Source organism: Coffea arabica, chromosome 4c (genome assembly GCF_036785885.1).
Source record: "Coffea arabica cultivar ET-39 chromosome 4c, Coffea Arabica ET-39 HiFi, whole genome shotgun sequence".
Taxonomy (NCBI): Eukaryota; Viridiplantae; Streptophyta; class Magnoliopsida; order Gentianales; family Rubiaceae; genus Coffea; species Coffea arabica.
In genome coordinates this window covers 9,359,341-9,374,454 of record NC_092316.1, presented here as the reverse complement: position 1 = coordinate 9,374,454, position 15,114 = coordinate 9,359,341, and the positions used below count along the sequence as shown (strand labels likewise).

Sequence of the window (15,114 nt, the reverse complement as noted above, 5' to 3'; positions counted from 1 at the left end):
TTAGGGGCCCAAATGAAATTAACCAAAAAAAATCTTTTTTTCAAAATATAAGCAACCACGGCGCATCTTAGCACTGAGCGCAAAATCATTATAGCCGGCAAAAAATATGAAGGAAAAAAACTTATTTCAAAACCCCACTCCCCGCCACACTCACTCACTCACTCTCATTATTTTCTCATCAGGAAAAAGAAACACTTTCGTCTTTTTCTTTTTCCATTTCCATTTCCGTTTCTCCCTAATTACCAAATCTCAACGAAAACCCTAGAATTTCTTTTCTGTTTTTGGTTGTTTTTAGGTTTTTATCCTCCGATTAAAGGGAAAAATGCCGAGGGAAATTATCACGCTCCAAGTAGGGCAATGCGGGAATCAGATCGGTATGGAGTTTTGGAAGCAGCTCTGTCTCGAGCATGGCATTAGTAAGGACGGAATTCTTGAAGACTTCGCTACTCAGGTTTACTTCAATTTTGTACTGTATTTTTAAAAAAAAATTATTTTCTCTTCGTTAATTTGTTTTTTGTTTTACAGAATTGCGGATTTTTATGTTTTGAGTTGAAATATATATATATATATATATATATATATATATATATTTATATATATATTTATATTTTTGGAATGGGAAAGAAATGGATTAAAGAGTTTTTGAGCTAAGACTGTTGGGGTTGTGGTGTGGTGTTGTACTTGGTGCTTTAGATGTCAAGCAGGGCAATTTCTCGAGGTTTTAGAGTAAGGTTGTGTTTGGTTGTTGGGATTGTTATCTTTATAAAAATATGGCTTTGTGTACGACTTTTCTTTTGGAAAGCGATTCCAAATTTACAAATTTTCTTTCAGCTTAATTAAAACAAATTTACAATTTTCTTCAGTCATCAACTCTAAATCATCATTGCATTTGAACATGGCACTCCATGTTTAATTTTGATGTGCAATTATGTAGGGTGGTGACAGGAAAGATGTATTCTTCTATCAAGCTGATGATCAACACTATATACCACGTGCTTTACTGATGGATTTGGAGCCCAGAGTGATTAATGGTATTCAAAATGGCGAATACAGAAATCTTTACAATCACGAGAATGTATTTATAGCTGATCATGGAGGAGGAGCTGGGAATAATTGGGCAAGTGGATATCATCAGGTCAGCACGGGCCTGTAATAGTCTTTATTGACTTAAATTCTTTACGATGATAGTGCACCGAAGGATTTTTGTTCATGTTTTTCAAATAGTTTGTTTGGAAATTGGTGCAAACAATATGTTTTTTAAGAGTGCAGACTCTATTTATTGTGCTTCCCCCTTAGTTTTCCCTGTTTCTGCCAGCTTCAGATCACAGGAATGTTAGTGCGTAATATAATCATTGATTAGCAACTTACTTTTGAAACAAACTGTATAAAAAAATCTAGTACTTTGGTTATGGGACTTTTCCTGATCATCAGATTTGTGTGATAACATATGCATGACTCTTATTTGATAATCATCCCCAAGTTAGAGGCTTAAACCGCTGCTTCATCTCACAAGCCATTTTGTGTGTATTCCCCTTTATATTGCCTAGTAATCATAATTTTCAGATGAAACTTGATTTCGCTTATAAACTTGATGATATGTATGGGCCGTTCAATGATCTAAAGCTTGAAATAGAAAGTAACGTTGAATCTGAAATAACTTCCAGAAGTTCCCCTTATAATTGATATTGGTTTTCCTACAGCAAATTTTCATCTATTGCTTTTGGTTTTCTTCCAGTTATTTGTCATGTAGTTGCATATACAAATAATTTGTCGCCAATATGACATTTTCTTTAGCCTAACATGATCAGCTGAATAATTGGTAGCTGGAGTTTCACATCATTAAAAAAAAAAAAAAAAAAAAAAGAAATTGCCTGTGTAAATCTTGTTGCTGCACAACCAAATGGAAGAAGAATTTTTTTTTTTTGGGATGTGCATGGATATTGAATACCTACTGTATTGACAACTGTACTGTCAACTATATTGAATTGCTACATATTTTGAAAGAAATAAGGGAACCTGAAGGCATAATGAAAGAGACATGGCAGATTTTTTGGTTAATCTGACTGTTCGTTCTTACAGTTTGAATAATGGGAGTCTATTAATGCTTTTAAGAAAAATGTATTTGATCAGGGTAAGCAATATGAGGAGGATCTGATGGACATGATTGATAGAGAGGCAGATGGAAGCGATAGCCTTGAGGGGTTTGTTTTGTGCCACTCAATTGCTGGAGGAACAGGCTCAGGTCTGACACCTTTCACTATGTGTGCCGAAGTTCTAAAGTTTCTCTGTTTTGAGGTGTTCTTGTAGTTTGAATTGCTCTAGTTGTTGACTTCAATTCGGAGCACAAGGTTGTTATGTTGGTTTTCTCTTTAATATGTTTTTCATTGTGCTGTTTTACTTTTTGCTTCCTTGCTCCATGAACTTAACTGTTTTTGATGGCACACATAATCATTGTGCATATTCCGGTGACATGTTTATAGTTAGGTACTTTAATGAACTGAGAGTCCTGTATCAATATTTGATTTTTCAGGCTTTGTGCAACATTTGTTTCAAAGAATTTCATTGCCTACAAGTCAAAACAGTTTTACTTGCTGGATTATTTGGCCAACAACTGCTTTGTTTGGTGTAGGTATGGGTTCATACCTTTTGGAAACTTTGAATGATCGCTACAGCAAGAAACTTGTCCAGACATACAGTGTATTTCCTAACCAAAATGAGACAAGTGATGTGGTGGTGCAGCCTTACAACTCCCTCTTGACACTTAAGCGTCTCACACTGAATGCCGATTGTGTCGTTGTTCTTGATAATACTGCACTTAATAGAATTGCTGTGGAGCGCCTTCATATTACAACTCCTACTTTTGCACAAACGAACTCTTTAGTTTCCACTGTCATGTCAGCAAGTACTACAACTTTGCGTTATCCAGGATACATGAACAATGACTTGGTTGGACTCCTTGCTTCTTTGATCCCAACTCCAAGATGCCATTTCCTGATGACAGGATACACACCGCTTACTGTTGAACGTCAGGTTAGATTTCTTCCTTCGTTCTGCACTTAATGCTTCTCTGTTAAATCAAGTTTCTATCTTCAGACGTTGGGGACAGCAATAGACTTATTCTTTGGTATACTGCAGAAAAGCTCCTGAACTTTTCTTTGTTAAATTTTTAGAGTAATGTAAATAATATTGGTATAAACGACACAACTTGTACTAAGCATAGATCTGTATTGATGAAATGAGTGATAGTTTTGATCTTTTGACAAGATTTTGGGTAATTGGTAGATTAACTGTGGGTTTATAACAGTTAAATTTTTAATGTTTATCTCCTTGAGAGAGAGAGAGAGAGAGAGCAGAATCACCCAAAACAGCAGCCTAATGTGCATCAATCTATTTTACAGGCTAATGTGATTCGTAAGACAACAGTATTGGATGTTATGAGAAGACTTCTTCAGGTAAGTGTAAAAGTCATCACTGGCATTTTAAGGACTGCTGGATATGTGAGAATTTGACACAAATTTTCTGTCACAGACAAAGAACATTATGGTTTCCTCGTGTGCTCGAACAAAAGAGGCTAGTCAGGCAAAATATATATCTATTCTAAACATTATACAAGGAGAAGTTGATCCTACTCAGGTAAGTATACTTCTAAGTTTCTTCAGCTGATTAATTTTGTAAGAAGTTGCACAGAGATTAGCATGGTGCAGGATTTGCATACTTCGGTAAGTGTGACTTTGTGATGAATTTGTTTACACTGCAAGCACAACGTTATTCAAGTTGGGTAGTAATAATTTTTGTTAAAGACTTGTGGATATCTTTATGATATGCTCATGTAAAATCTACTTGCTCAGCATCTTCTGTTAAAATCATTTAGGCTAATTCATTTCCTTTTATCCCCCTTTGACGGTTTTAAATTAGGATAGCATGACACTTCTGAATTTTAATCCTTTCTGTGGATATTGAAGCTTTGGAGCATTAACAATTCTTGAGCATTAGACATTTATAACTTGGTCAAATTACCACTTAATTTGTTTCCGAAACAAAGGGCATGGTGATGGATAACTTGATTCCATTCATGTCAGTCACCCTGAAGACTTTTCCTTCAACAAGTAACCTGTATTAAACGAGATTTTCTATTTTTTAAGTGCTTTATATGTGATTATGTCTTTGGCTCATTGTAAGAGGAGAAAAATTGGTGCAAGATTTTTCTTTTAGTTTGTGTTATTTAACTTTTTCATTTAAACTTAGCTGTTTGCTTAAATAATTAGTTTTAGAATTTTACAATGTAATGCGGAATTTGACTATGTCCTTGGGATAGATCCTACCATCATAAAATTGTGAAGCTGTGGTTTATCAATCATGTAGCTTTGCTACCTGTTATTGTTCTCAGTTTTCTTGAGTCTAATGCTATTTGATATTTTGGATGTTTCCAAAACTCAGGTTCATGAAAGCTTACAGAGAATTCGTGAAAGAAAGCTAGTTAACTTCATTGAATGGGGACCTGCAAGCATCCAGGCATGACTGAGAACCTACTTGAACTCAACATTGGGTTTGATGTTTTCTTTTTTCTAGGCTTATTTGAACTTATTTTTTTTGGCAGGTTGCTCTCTCAAGGAAGTCTCCTTATGTTCAGACTGCTCATAGGGTGAGATTTTTAATCTAAGATTATCTTTTTTGAGTTCTTACTGACCTCCAATTGAGCTTAAGTGCAGAAGAGCTTTCTGTTACTTGCCTTATCATAACCTTTACCTTTGTTCTGGGTTTGGTCATTTCAAACCATCATGAATTGGCTCATGCTCTGTGTGTGTGTGTGTGAGAGAGAGAGAGAGAGAGAGATGGTACATGTCCAAGTGGAACCTAAAGGTTCTGTTAAGATTGAGCTGTATATTGAGATTAACAAATCTGAGCCCCAGCAGTGCAGTTTTCAGTTCTGCTCAGCTTGTCTTCACCCTAACCTCGATGCTAGACTGTCTTTTTACTCAATAGATACAATTTGTATTTTTTATTTAAATAGGTCATCATATGGTTTTTGTCAATAATGGAATGATTAGGCTTACTCAATTTAAAGTTTTTCACTTTGGTATAATGTTCTGTTCTTGGAATAATTGGATATGTGAAGTTGCATTTCAGGATTGATGCTTGCAAAAATCAAACAGAGGAACTGACTTTTAACTTTGAAAATTTTCAGGTCAGTGGTTTAATGTTAGCCAGTCATACTGGCATACGCCACTTATTTGCCAAATGTTTGAGCCAGTATGAGAAGTTGAGGAAGAGGCAAGCCTTTCTTGACAATTATAGGAATCACCCAATGTTTGCTGTAAGTTGCTTGTTGACTATGTGTCAGTGTTCTTAGTTGTTGGATCTATAATATCATACTGATAATTGATCGCATAGAGATTTTAGTTAGATAATGTATAATAGTCCAAGGGAATGTTTGGCATTTCTACCATCTGAGTGAATCATGCCTTCCACCTCTAATGCACCATTAGTCGCTATATCTACCGAGGTATGAGGTATTAGAGAAGGAATTGAACTGATTTCACTGGCAGCTTCTCATTCACTATGAACTAATTGAATTCAACTATTGGGAAAATGAAATAATCTGCTAATAATATTTTGTACTCGTTAATAGACCTGTGTTTCCTTTTCTCCTTTGTTTACTACCATGACCTCATATTTTGCAAGTTTAAGTTGTCTTCTCTCTCCATTTTTAGTTAAAATTGTTGTATTCTTGGAGATCTTTATCAATTATGTTGGTCAGCCTAATGATGGATTCCAAACTCCCAGTTAAACTCAAGTTAAACAGGCCACACCTTTGGGGTTGCTTTATCTTTTGAATAAATGGAAAATATATGTCCCTCTCTTTTCTGTGGGAATTTTTTTGAAATACCCAAGTTGAGTTTTATTTCCATCTTCTGCCTTCTAGTAAAGCAAAAACTGCCAAAGTAAAACCTTTGTGGTTTCTCTGTGCATAGTTTGGATGTGGTCTGGATAAGCTTCATGTATGAGATATAAATGCTCTATGTTCAGTCTTTTGAAATTTTTGTGACTTGTGAATAAGGCTAGCGCAAGCTTGCTTATTTTATTGTCAAGTTGCTCACTTAACAATGTGAAATTAACAGTTACCACATCAGTTGGTGGAAACTGTTTCTGAAGTTTTGAGAATAAAAACATCTTCCTGGAAGAAATGGACCAACTGCATAAGGTGAACGAGTGTCATGCTTGAGTTCTATCAAGCCTTTGCAAGGCTTGATTCTTGGATGTGAGAAAAGCTTCCAAATGTGTAGATATTTATTTACCTTAATTTTTTTGTGAGGATCTTCTTGAATAATGTAAAGCATCTCTCCCTCTTAGGCCCCACCACGAAAAAAAGGGAAAAAAATGTGTACTTGCATATACACCAAGGCAGCTCAAACTAAAAGAAAAAGAGAGATTCTGTAAAGCAAGCAGTGGAACTGTGGGAGCAGGATTTGACATATTCTTTTGTTGATTCAACTATATGAACTTGTATGCTTGTTATTCTACCCTTGTTTATGCATCTGAGTTGCTCAACCTAAACTGTGGGGCATGAGCAGGACAATGATCTTTCAGAATTTGATGAATCTAGAGATATAATCGAGAGTCTTGTTGATGAGTACAAGGCTTGTGAATCACCAGACTACATCAAGTGGGGAATGGAGGTAAGCACAGATAATCTAATTTAGAGAACTTGTTCGTTTATTCACTCTTTTATTTCCTGTTACTTATGGTGTTTGTGCCTGTCTAGGATCCGGACCATCTCCTAACAGGGGATGGAAATGCTACTGGAACTGTCGATCCTAAATTAGCAGTATAAATGAAAATGGGTAAGTTCTAACAACTTATCAAGTCATGCATGGAAATTTTTTTATCTCATGATCTATATTAGTCAAGTCTCTCTTCCTTGACTTCTGAAGGTGCTTCACATGTGTCAGCATCTTAATTTTCTTTTTATCATTTAAGTTTGTGTCATCCTCTGTAAGTAATTGCTTGATTGAGGGGTGATATTTGACAATCTGCTCATGGTCTGCTGATCGACCAACTTTTCTTTATAAACTTATGGTCTAAGATAGACACAAAATGAATGCTGGTCATTTTCATTAGTGTGCTGCGCACAGCAAGCCGCCCTTAGCTGAAGTTACTTTCCAGTTCCTAAGCCAATTAAATACTACAATGCTATCATGATGAACTTCTTGAGTGCAATGAAATCTTTTGGTTTTTTAGTGAAGTATAGGGTCCCCTTTTCCCCTCATAAAGACAGTAGAGTCCCAATGCGACCCTTGATGGTTATTTAGAGTTAGGTTTGTTTTTTGTTCTTGCAGTTGTTCATCTTCATCCATGCAGTGACACAGCAATTTGATGTGCGCTCCTCATAGGAGTATCAAACAGTAAAGAAGCAAATGCTATTTGATGTGCGCTGGAGTGTAGTTTTCTTGGGGTTTGGTGTTCCATTTGTTTTGTGCTAGAGAAATAGGGAGTGGAGAATGCAGGAATTACACATTGTATGTCTCGGATACAATTTATATATATGTATAGTTTTAGTTCAGGATTCACAGTTGTGTATTGTTTTGATTTAGCGGATTCAAAAATGAACCCAAAAAAAAAAAAAAAAGGACAGATGACTAATAGTTTGCTTTAGACTTTGCGTAAACAGTACAGTTGGTGGCATATGTTGTTATGATGTTATTCTTCCTCTCTTAGGAGGAGAGATGCCTAGAGTTTAATGGAAACCATCTCGTTTTGCTGTTGTTTCTGATTTCCACTATGTTCGAATGCGCATATATTTTACCTCTAAAACTAAGGGAAGTTTTTGAAGTTTTGTACCCGTCATTCTTTTTCTGCATTACATCTTTTTTTGCCTCTCAAAAACCCCAAAAAAAAAAAAAGAAAAAGCATTTTAGTTTGGGAAAAATAATTTATACTAGTGTTCAACATAATAATATGCGTCTCCATGGACGTATAAAAATTTTGGGAAAGAGTATATCTTACGATTTTGATCCAATAGAGAGCACCCTTAGCACCCAAAAACCTTCCTAAGTTTACCTACTTTCCCTGGTTTTAGTTACTTCCTAAATTTAATTTCGACTTTCCAAAATATTAATGCTTCCAGCCCTAGGTGATTTTTTTTCCCCTATATATATGTTTCAATCTTTAAACCGTCGTGAGTTACATGTTTGCCTCTTTGGTTGAATTCCCCCCCCCCCTCCCTTTCTCTGGCTTATGTAATATAGTCGTAGAATTCCCTTGAGAAATTGGGCTCCGGAAAGGATGAGGACGCAAAAACCCCCCGTAGCAATGTTACTGATCATGCTTCTTGTCACATCCCTCATGCTTGACTCGGCTGCAGCAAAAGATGGTGGCGGTGGAGGGGGTGTTCGTGGCGTTGATGGTGGTGGTGGTGGCGGCAGAGGAGGAGGAGGCGGCTGGTTTTATCCTTTTGCACTCGGTGGAGTCGCAGGACATCGATCGGCAGCACCAACCATGCAGAGCCCTTGTTATGCATGGGCCTGCTCCTGCATGGCCGCTTTTATATTACTCTTTGCTTATGACTTCTTGGATTAATTTGGCTGAGAACTCGAAGGGGAAAAAAAATTAGCTAATTGTTTAGGTATTTTCAAGAGAATGTGATCTTTATTTTTTTTCCCCCACAGTATATTGAAATTTGAAGGGGTCTTTATTTAAATTAGTGGCTATAACCCTTTCGTACATCCAAATTATTCTTGCTCTACGTGAAGGAATTTGTTACTTTTCCAGAATTTCTTTTTGTTTATTGCTTTTGGGACGGAAGGAACCTATTATTTTTCTAGATTTTCTTTTTTTTTTTGGTTTATATATTTTGGTACCTAAAATTCATATAATATACAGAGCCTCTGTATCGAAAGCATCCAACAGCATAAGCACCGTTAAATAGCAACTACTAACCTAAATTACTTGAAACAAATCGACACTTAACAAAATTTTCAACACATTTTTATCTCACATATATCACATCACAAAAAGTATTACAGTAATTATTCTAAATAACACTCTACCCGAGCAAACCCAAAAAATTTGGGTTTTACATTAAACATGATGATAGACTCACTAATAACATAAACCAATCAATAAATAAAGTTTCAACTATGAATTTACAATTGTTACGTAGATAATTAATTTCTATATCCTAAACAAGTGCATATAGAAAAATAGCTTCTAAATTAATTTTGCAAAAGATGGTGGATTAATCTTTCATATATTATAATAAGCGTGAGATTCTTATTTTTATTTTTTGCTTACTTGAGTTGGCTTGACTTCATACCGCGTGTGCGAAAAGAAAATTTGAAAGTTAAATAAAGATATAAATGTATACCTACTATTGCAGAACTTTATTTTATTGACGTTTTAAGAAAAAATAATCCAAAGATGAAAATTGACTTTTAAAAAAAGGAGCCCTTAACTTCAACATAAGTTTTTATAGACAAAGCTTTCACAAAATAATTATGAATAAAGTTGTTTGCTACTTACTCTAGAGGAGGACAATTGATTGGACAAATCACAAACCACACATTAAGCTCTCCTGTTCTTCTTTACATGGATTTACAAACTTGGCTTTCACAAAGTTTTGATGTAATTTTTTCAAAATATCAATTTTCTCTATTTTTTGCCTTATTATTAACTTTAATTGTAATTTAATCAATTCAAGATATATGCAATTTACTCGTTTCAATTGCACTCTATATTACAAGCACTAACGCAACAACTATATACACTACAATAATAAAAGTAAAAATATTTTGAAAATATAATTGCAAAAAACTTGTGCCCGCTTGGACGGAGCTGATCCTGAAAAAACGTGTTTTGAGAAACTCGAAACACAAGATTTATTTGGCGAGCAAGTTTCTTACAAAATCAATTTTTTTTTAGAAAATTCCAAAAACGTCAATGCCCCTTTTTATAAACACGTTGGTATCTGATTTTAGGCATATAACTGCTAAACTTAGGGGGGAAAGAAAATCCAGTTTCTAAATATATATCTTTGACCCTCTATTTCTGTTTGGTCAATGAATGAAAGCTTCCTCGATCCAAACTTGTACATCACGGCCACAGTACCAGCAGTTAGGAAAGTAGCTCTAATAATTAACGAGGTTTCTGGGTCTAAATAAAAATATTTGAAAAGCCAAATAGATACAACTTTTCAAGAAATTTGTACAATTAGACCCAAGAAATTCCCATTACAGCTTCTGGAAAAGTGGGAGAAAGAATCCAGACATGGGGAAGAAGAAAATAACAGGAATGGTATATACTAATAATGAGAGAATTACCCACTTGGTAATTCCATTCATTTATTTACTAATGTTATCTGGGCTCAGTTCAGTTTCCTCAGCTTTTTCTCAGCCAAATCTTCAGGTTTGCTTCATCGCTTTCAAGTTCTTATTATTATTTTTTTATCAGTTTCAGTTGATAAAGGTAGTGAGTATCAAAGAATTTGAAGTTGGGATTCTTGTTCTGCTGTTTCTCTCACTCAAGAATTGTAGTATGGCAGGAAAAATTGAATCTTGATTGTGTTTTTTAATTCCATGATTCTGAATTTCGTAAAACTCATCGTTTCTGTTCTGTTTTTTAAGAAATATGATCAGGGATTGGTGTTTTCCTTTTGATTTTTTAGTTTTTCTTTGAATTCTTTGGCAAGAATTTTGCAAAACAACCATGTATACCGACTTGAACAAGTAGCGTTGAAAATTCAATGGTTTGTTATATTCATTTGAAACAAATGGTGGAACCCCAGGCTTTCTTTTATGGTTAAGACGCTGAGAATTCAACTTTGCCTGAAAAAGATTCGATTTTTGCTGTTCTTTCAGTACCTCACTTCTCAATTACGGCTGTAATATTTGTATCCTCGTCTATATATATCTTGAATTCATGTAAAGCTGTAGTAGAGCCTCTTTGGACCTAACGGTAAACCAACCTTGGACGAGAAACCTCTTGCACTGAGTTTTCTCTTGTAGCTGATCTTACTTATCAGGGATTCGTTGATCCATCTATAGCTCTAATTCATTAAGTCAATCTTTATTTTAGACGTCCCTTTTTTTTAATGTGCAATTCATCTTCATTAACTTTTTGTTACTTCTGATACAGGGCACTGATAATCCTGGTTCAAGGTAAGCTGTTCAGTTACTTGATTTACATTATAATGTGTTTACTTCGTGTTGCGGCTATTTTCAAAGGTTAAAAGCTGGCATTTGGTGATATGAATGATTTTTCAGAAAGAAGGAATTCAACTTGAATTCCCCTCCCCCCCCCCCCCCCCCCCCCCGGGGGGCGCCCTGCACCCAAGATATCTTCTAGGCATTTGTTTTAGGCTAAGTTTATTATTTATTGGTTTTCCTGTTATAATAGCGGTTATCAGTTTTCCCCCTTTTTGTTACTTAGAACTCTTAAACAAGAAGACCCCCCTGTCCATGAAGTTCATTGTTCCAGAGAGAGAAGTCGTGCTGCATGGAATATTATTGACCAGGTATATTTATTGTAGATTGACCCAGGTTACTCTGCCTTATCAAATACTCGATTCTGATAGCATTAGATGTAACTATCTTGCTTTTATTATGCAGTATCTGATGCCATTTGTGGAAAAAGAAAAGTACCAGCTGTCAAGCCAGTGTAGACTTAATGCAAGCAATGACCTTTTCAGAGATCAAGAGGAGCATAAGATACACTATGATGCAAATGAATGGCGTTGTGGGTACTGTAAGAAAATCTTCCGAGCTGAAAAGTATCTAGATCAGCATTTTGACAACAGGCACTCCAACCTTTTAAATGTATGCCACAGTGCTTTCTGTTATCCATAATGCAAATATTCAATTAAATCATCAAGACCTCAACTTTACAGACTGCTAATTGATGAATTAGCTAACTTTTTGTTACCCTATAGTTCTTACAGTAACAGTTCTAAAATTTATTAGTTTTTGAGTTATAATCCTGTCTTTCTGATTTAGAAGTCTTGGGGCATATACCTTTCTGTTAGCATAATGAGGTTGCGGAGTTAAAAAATACACCAAATTCAATAAGTAGAATTCTTAGCACCCATTTTACATTTGAATAGAGAAATTGTTTAGCATTTTACATTTGCATAGAAAAATGCTTTGTTTCTGAAAATCTTCCATTAATTATTTGTATTCCAGTTGCAGGTTTCAATGGAGTCTCAAAATTATCTTCCAGTTCTTTGTCCTTTTTGTGTGCCATTTATTTATCAAACTCAACTGCTCAAATCTGTCATTTAGTGATTTTTTTGGGTGCTAAGTTAGTTTAACTGGGGAGAAGTATAAGTTTTTGAAAATGTGTGTATGTGGCCAAAAGGTAAACTTTCAAAAAGTGATATATTCAAGAAACAAACAAACGGTGTACAAATCCGTGTAAGAAATAAAATGAAAATAAAGTTGTATTTACATTTAGTTTTTTCTTGCTGGTTTTTATGATTTGCTTTAAGTAAGTGCCATGGTAAAACAATTACTTCAGTCCACATTGATCGGTTTGTACCTATATCAAGCATCTTCCCACAAACTCCGATCTGCATTTCTGTAAATTTTTGACTACATGTTTGGCATTCCAATGGTTGCAACCTCTCTTATACTGATTAAATTTCAACTGCTATATTAAGCAGTAAGGCAACTTTCTCTTGGGGAAAATTTAAGAGAGAAATTTTGCATCCTGCGTCTTGATTTTGGAGAAGCTCTTCCACTTTTTTAGGATAAAGTGCCACTAATGGCATAGTTGTAATATTTGTGTGCGTTTGAATTTGTTGATATTTGACTAAATATGTGTTAATATAAAATGCAATGATATTTGAGTAAGGACCCCCAGTATTCCGAATGAGCTGTTTAGTTTTCTATTCACCCATATTGTAGACAGTTTTAAAGATAGGTTGCTTGATTGTAACATTTCGAGAGATATATTAAATTTCTTTTGTGATTTTGCTCACATAATGCTTACACTGGAGATGCTAGTTACCTGATTAAAAACGGCTACAGTTCCTATGGTGCGTTATAGCTTGTGCCTTTGGTTTTGCTTTTTCCTCTTTCATTTAGGCATCAACTTGATGCAGCATGACTAGGAAAGTAACATTAGATTTTGTGATTCAGAAGCTATCATGCTATTTTTTCCATTCCATCCTAAAGTTTTTGTGGTTCGCTTTTATCACACTTATATTTAGTTGTTTAAGTTTCAATGTCAAATTACTATATGTATTTGGTAGGGCTGGTAAAATTCTTAACTTATGCTTCCAACTATTTCAGAGTAATGGAAAGTGCTTGGCAGATGTATGTGGAGCATTGCATTGTGACCTCATGATGGACTCAAAACCCCGTAAAAGCAAATGCAATCCTGCAGCTGCTGCTAAGAATCGTCATTTGTGTGAGGTTGCTTTTGTATCTCATCTCTTATGCCCTACTTTCTGTGGTTCTCTCTTTTTGACCTCTGGTTGTTTCTAATGTCAGAGTCTTGCGGACAGTTGTTTTCCGGTAAATCAGGGTCACTCAGCAACTCGTCTTCATGGTACGTATCCTGTACTTTGTTGAAAGCAAAAAATATTTGGTATGCTTACTCTTTCTTGACATCAAACTTGATTTCGTTTTTCTGGTAGATTTATTTTTGCGCCAGTTTTGTGATGCTCACACCTGCTCTGGAGGAAAAAAGCCATTTTCTAGAGGGGGCAGGGTAAGCTTTTATTGGTATTTATCTAGCTTAGATTAAATGAGTGGAGCTCAGAGTTCCTGCTAATTTGTAAATAGAGTTGATCTCCTTTGCTTAGTGTGACATGCCCTTAAACAGGCTCAGAAGCCAAACCAGGATAGCTGAACATTCCTTTGAATGACTGTTATCTTAGTTACTTGAATTTTTATTAGTTGTTAGATCTGCATGGATTGAATTGTGTTACTTTCAACTCATAGTAACTGGCAATTTGTTACAACATTTCCATGAAGTGCTTATCTTTTTAATCATTTTGTGTCAATTCTTTTGCTTTCCCCTGCAGTGACACTTTTTCCTATGTTTTATGTACAGAAGCACACAAACGTGTTTTATTTAGCAATTTCGATCTTGACAATGATGCTGCTCCCTATATTCTACCTTATTGTCTATTTGTACCAAAGGTGCACTTTCTAGCCTCTGACTTCCATATGTCTCTGAATTTCCAATTTACATAAACATTGTTACCTTTTTTCTGCAGAGAAATGCGAAAGGGCACCCAAGAACTTAAGCGCATCTCAAAAATTGGACAAAAAACAAAGCCGTCGTAATGGTAATATCTTATGTTTGCCTTGGTTGTTCGACTCTTGAGGCTTTTATACAGTTCTTTGTTATTTATCTTATTTGTTTGTTTATTTGCGTCTTACCTGTCTGCGATATTGTTTTGAAAACTTGTGGGGTGCTTCATTTGATGAAAAGTGGTTATGAGCCTAGGAATGAGTGAATGTTTGGGATCATTTACATAATGGCTTTTCACCCGCTGACCTGTAAGAGAGTGTATATAGTTTTCAGGAAATGGGGACTACTTTAAGTGCTGGTTTTTTTTTTTACTAAGATTTCATTATTTTCTCATCTGCCATCCGTTCGCAACACTGATAATGATCTAGATGTGCTTGTCTTAGTAATCTGCCTTGTAACTAGCTCCAATCTGTTGATGTAAATTGTCATGTTTCATTGTTAACAGTGATGATTCATTCATACCCTAAGTGTACTAATGTAGGTCAACCTCTTCCATCGCTGGACAAAAATGACGCATGGGGGATCACCAGAACTTGCTATATCGAATACAATGCAATTTCCCCTTCCGACATGTTTCGATTTGCCTGTATGTTAGACTCGTGCCAGCATATCCAATGAAATCGATTCCTGGAAACTGGCTCCATTCTTTGTATTGGTTTTTTCATAAAGGCTCTCTTAACAGTTTTGCCAGTTAGTATTGAACATCAAGATTTGTTAAAGAGGCCTCTTACAGATAAAATTGTAATCCTTTCTGTTAGTTTGTTAAGCCTTTCAAATGATTTTTCTGTGTACTCTAACAGTAACATTGATGTATTCTAAAAATGGACTCTTATAGTAACATGGAGATTTGTTTCACCACAA

General features: G+C 35.3%; 2 protein-coding genes across 6 annotated transcripts; both read left to right on the top strand.

Annotated features, from left to right (window-relative positions):
• Positions 1-71: 71 nt before the first annotated feature.
• Positions 72-7,766, top strand: LOC140005250 (tubulin gamma-1 chain). Of its 4 annotated transcripts, XM_072045942.1 has the most exons (13): positions 73-451; positions 935-1,135; positions 2,131-2,242; positions 2,531-2,629; positions 2,927-3,030; positions 3,399-3,452; positions 3,529-3,633; positions 4,438-4,512; positions 4,598-4,642; positions 5,186-5,314; positions 6,573-6,677; positions 6,764-6,842; positions 7,338-7,766. In XM_072045942.1, exons 1-12 carry the CDS (start codon positions 323-325, stop codon positions 6,830-6,832), a joined length of 1,227 nt encoding a protein of 408 aa, XP_071902043.1. In that variant the 5' UTR covers positions 73-322; the 3' UTR covers positions 6,833-6,842; positions 7,338-7,766. The 4 variants fall into 4 exon arrangements, with proteins under 4 accessions (XP_071902041.1, XP_071902043.1, XP_071902044.1 ...); XM_072045940.1 differs by having other exon boundaries at positions 72-451; positions 2,531-3,030; XM_072045943.1 differs by lacking the exon at positions 2,531-2,629 and having other exon boundaries at positions 74-451.
• A 2,167-nt stretch (positions 7,767-9,933) lies between these two features.
• Positions 9,934-15,114, top strand: LOC140005249 (uncharacterized). Of its 2 annotated transcripts, XM_072045938.1 has the most exons (10): positions 9,938-10,401; positions 11,131-11,153; positions 11,425-11,509; positions 11,604-11,810; positions 13,284-13,406; positions 13,485-13,542; positions 13,631-13,704; positions 14,050-14,138; positions 14,216-14,287; positions 14,735-15,114. In XM_072045938.1, the coding sequence occupies exons 1-9, from the start codon at positions 10,264-10,266 to the stop codon at positions 14,283-14,285; spliced, it is 867 nt and encodes a 288-aa protein (XP_071902039.1). In that variant the 5' UTR covers positions 9,938-10,263; the 3' UTR covers positions 14,286-14,287; positions 14,735-15,114. The 2 variants fall into 2 exon arrangements, with proteins under 2 accessions (XP_071902040.1, XP_071902039.1); XM_072045939.1 differs by lacking the exon at positions 13,631-13,704 and having other exon boundaries at positions 9,934-10,401.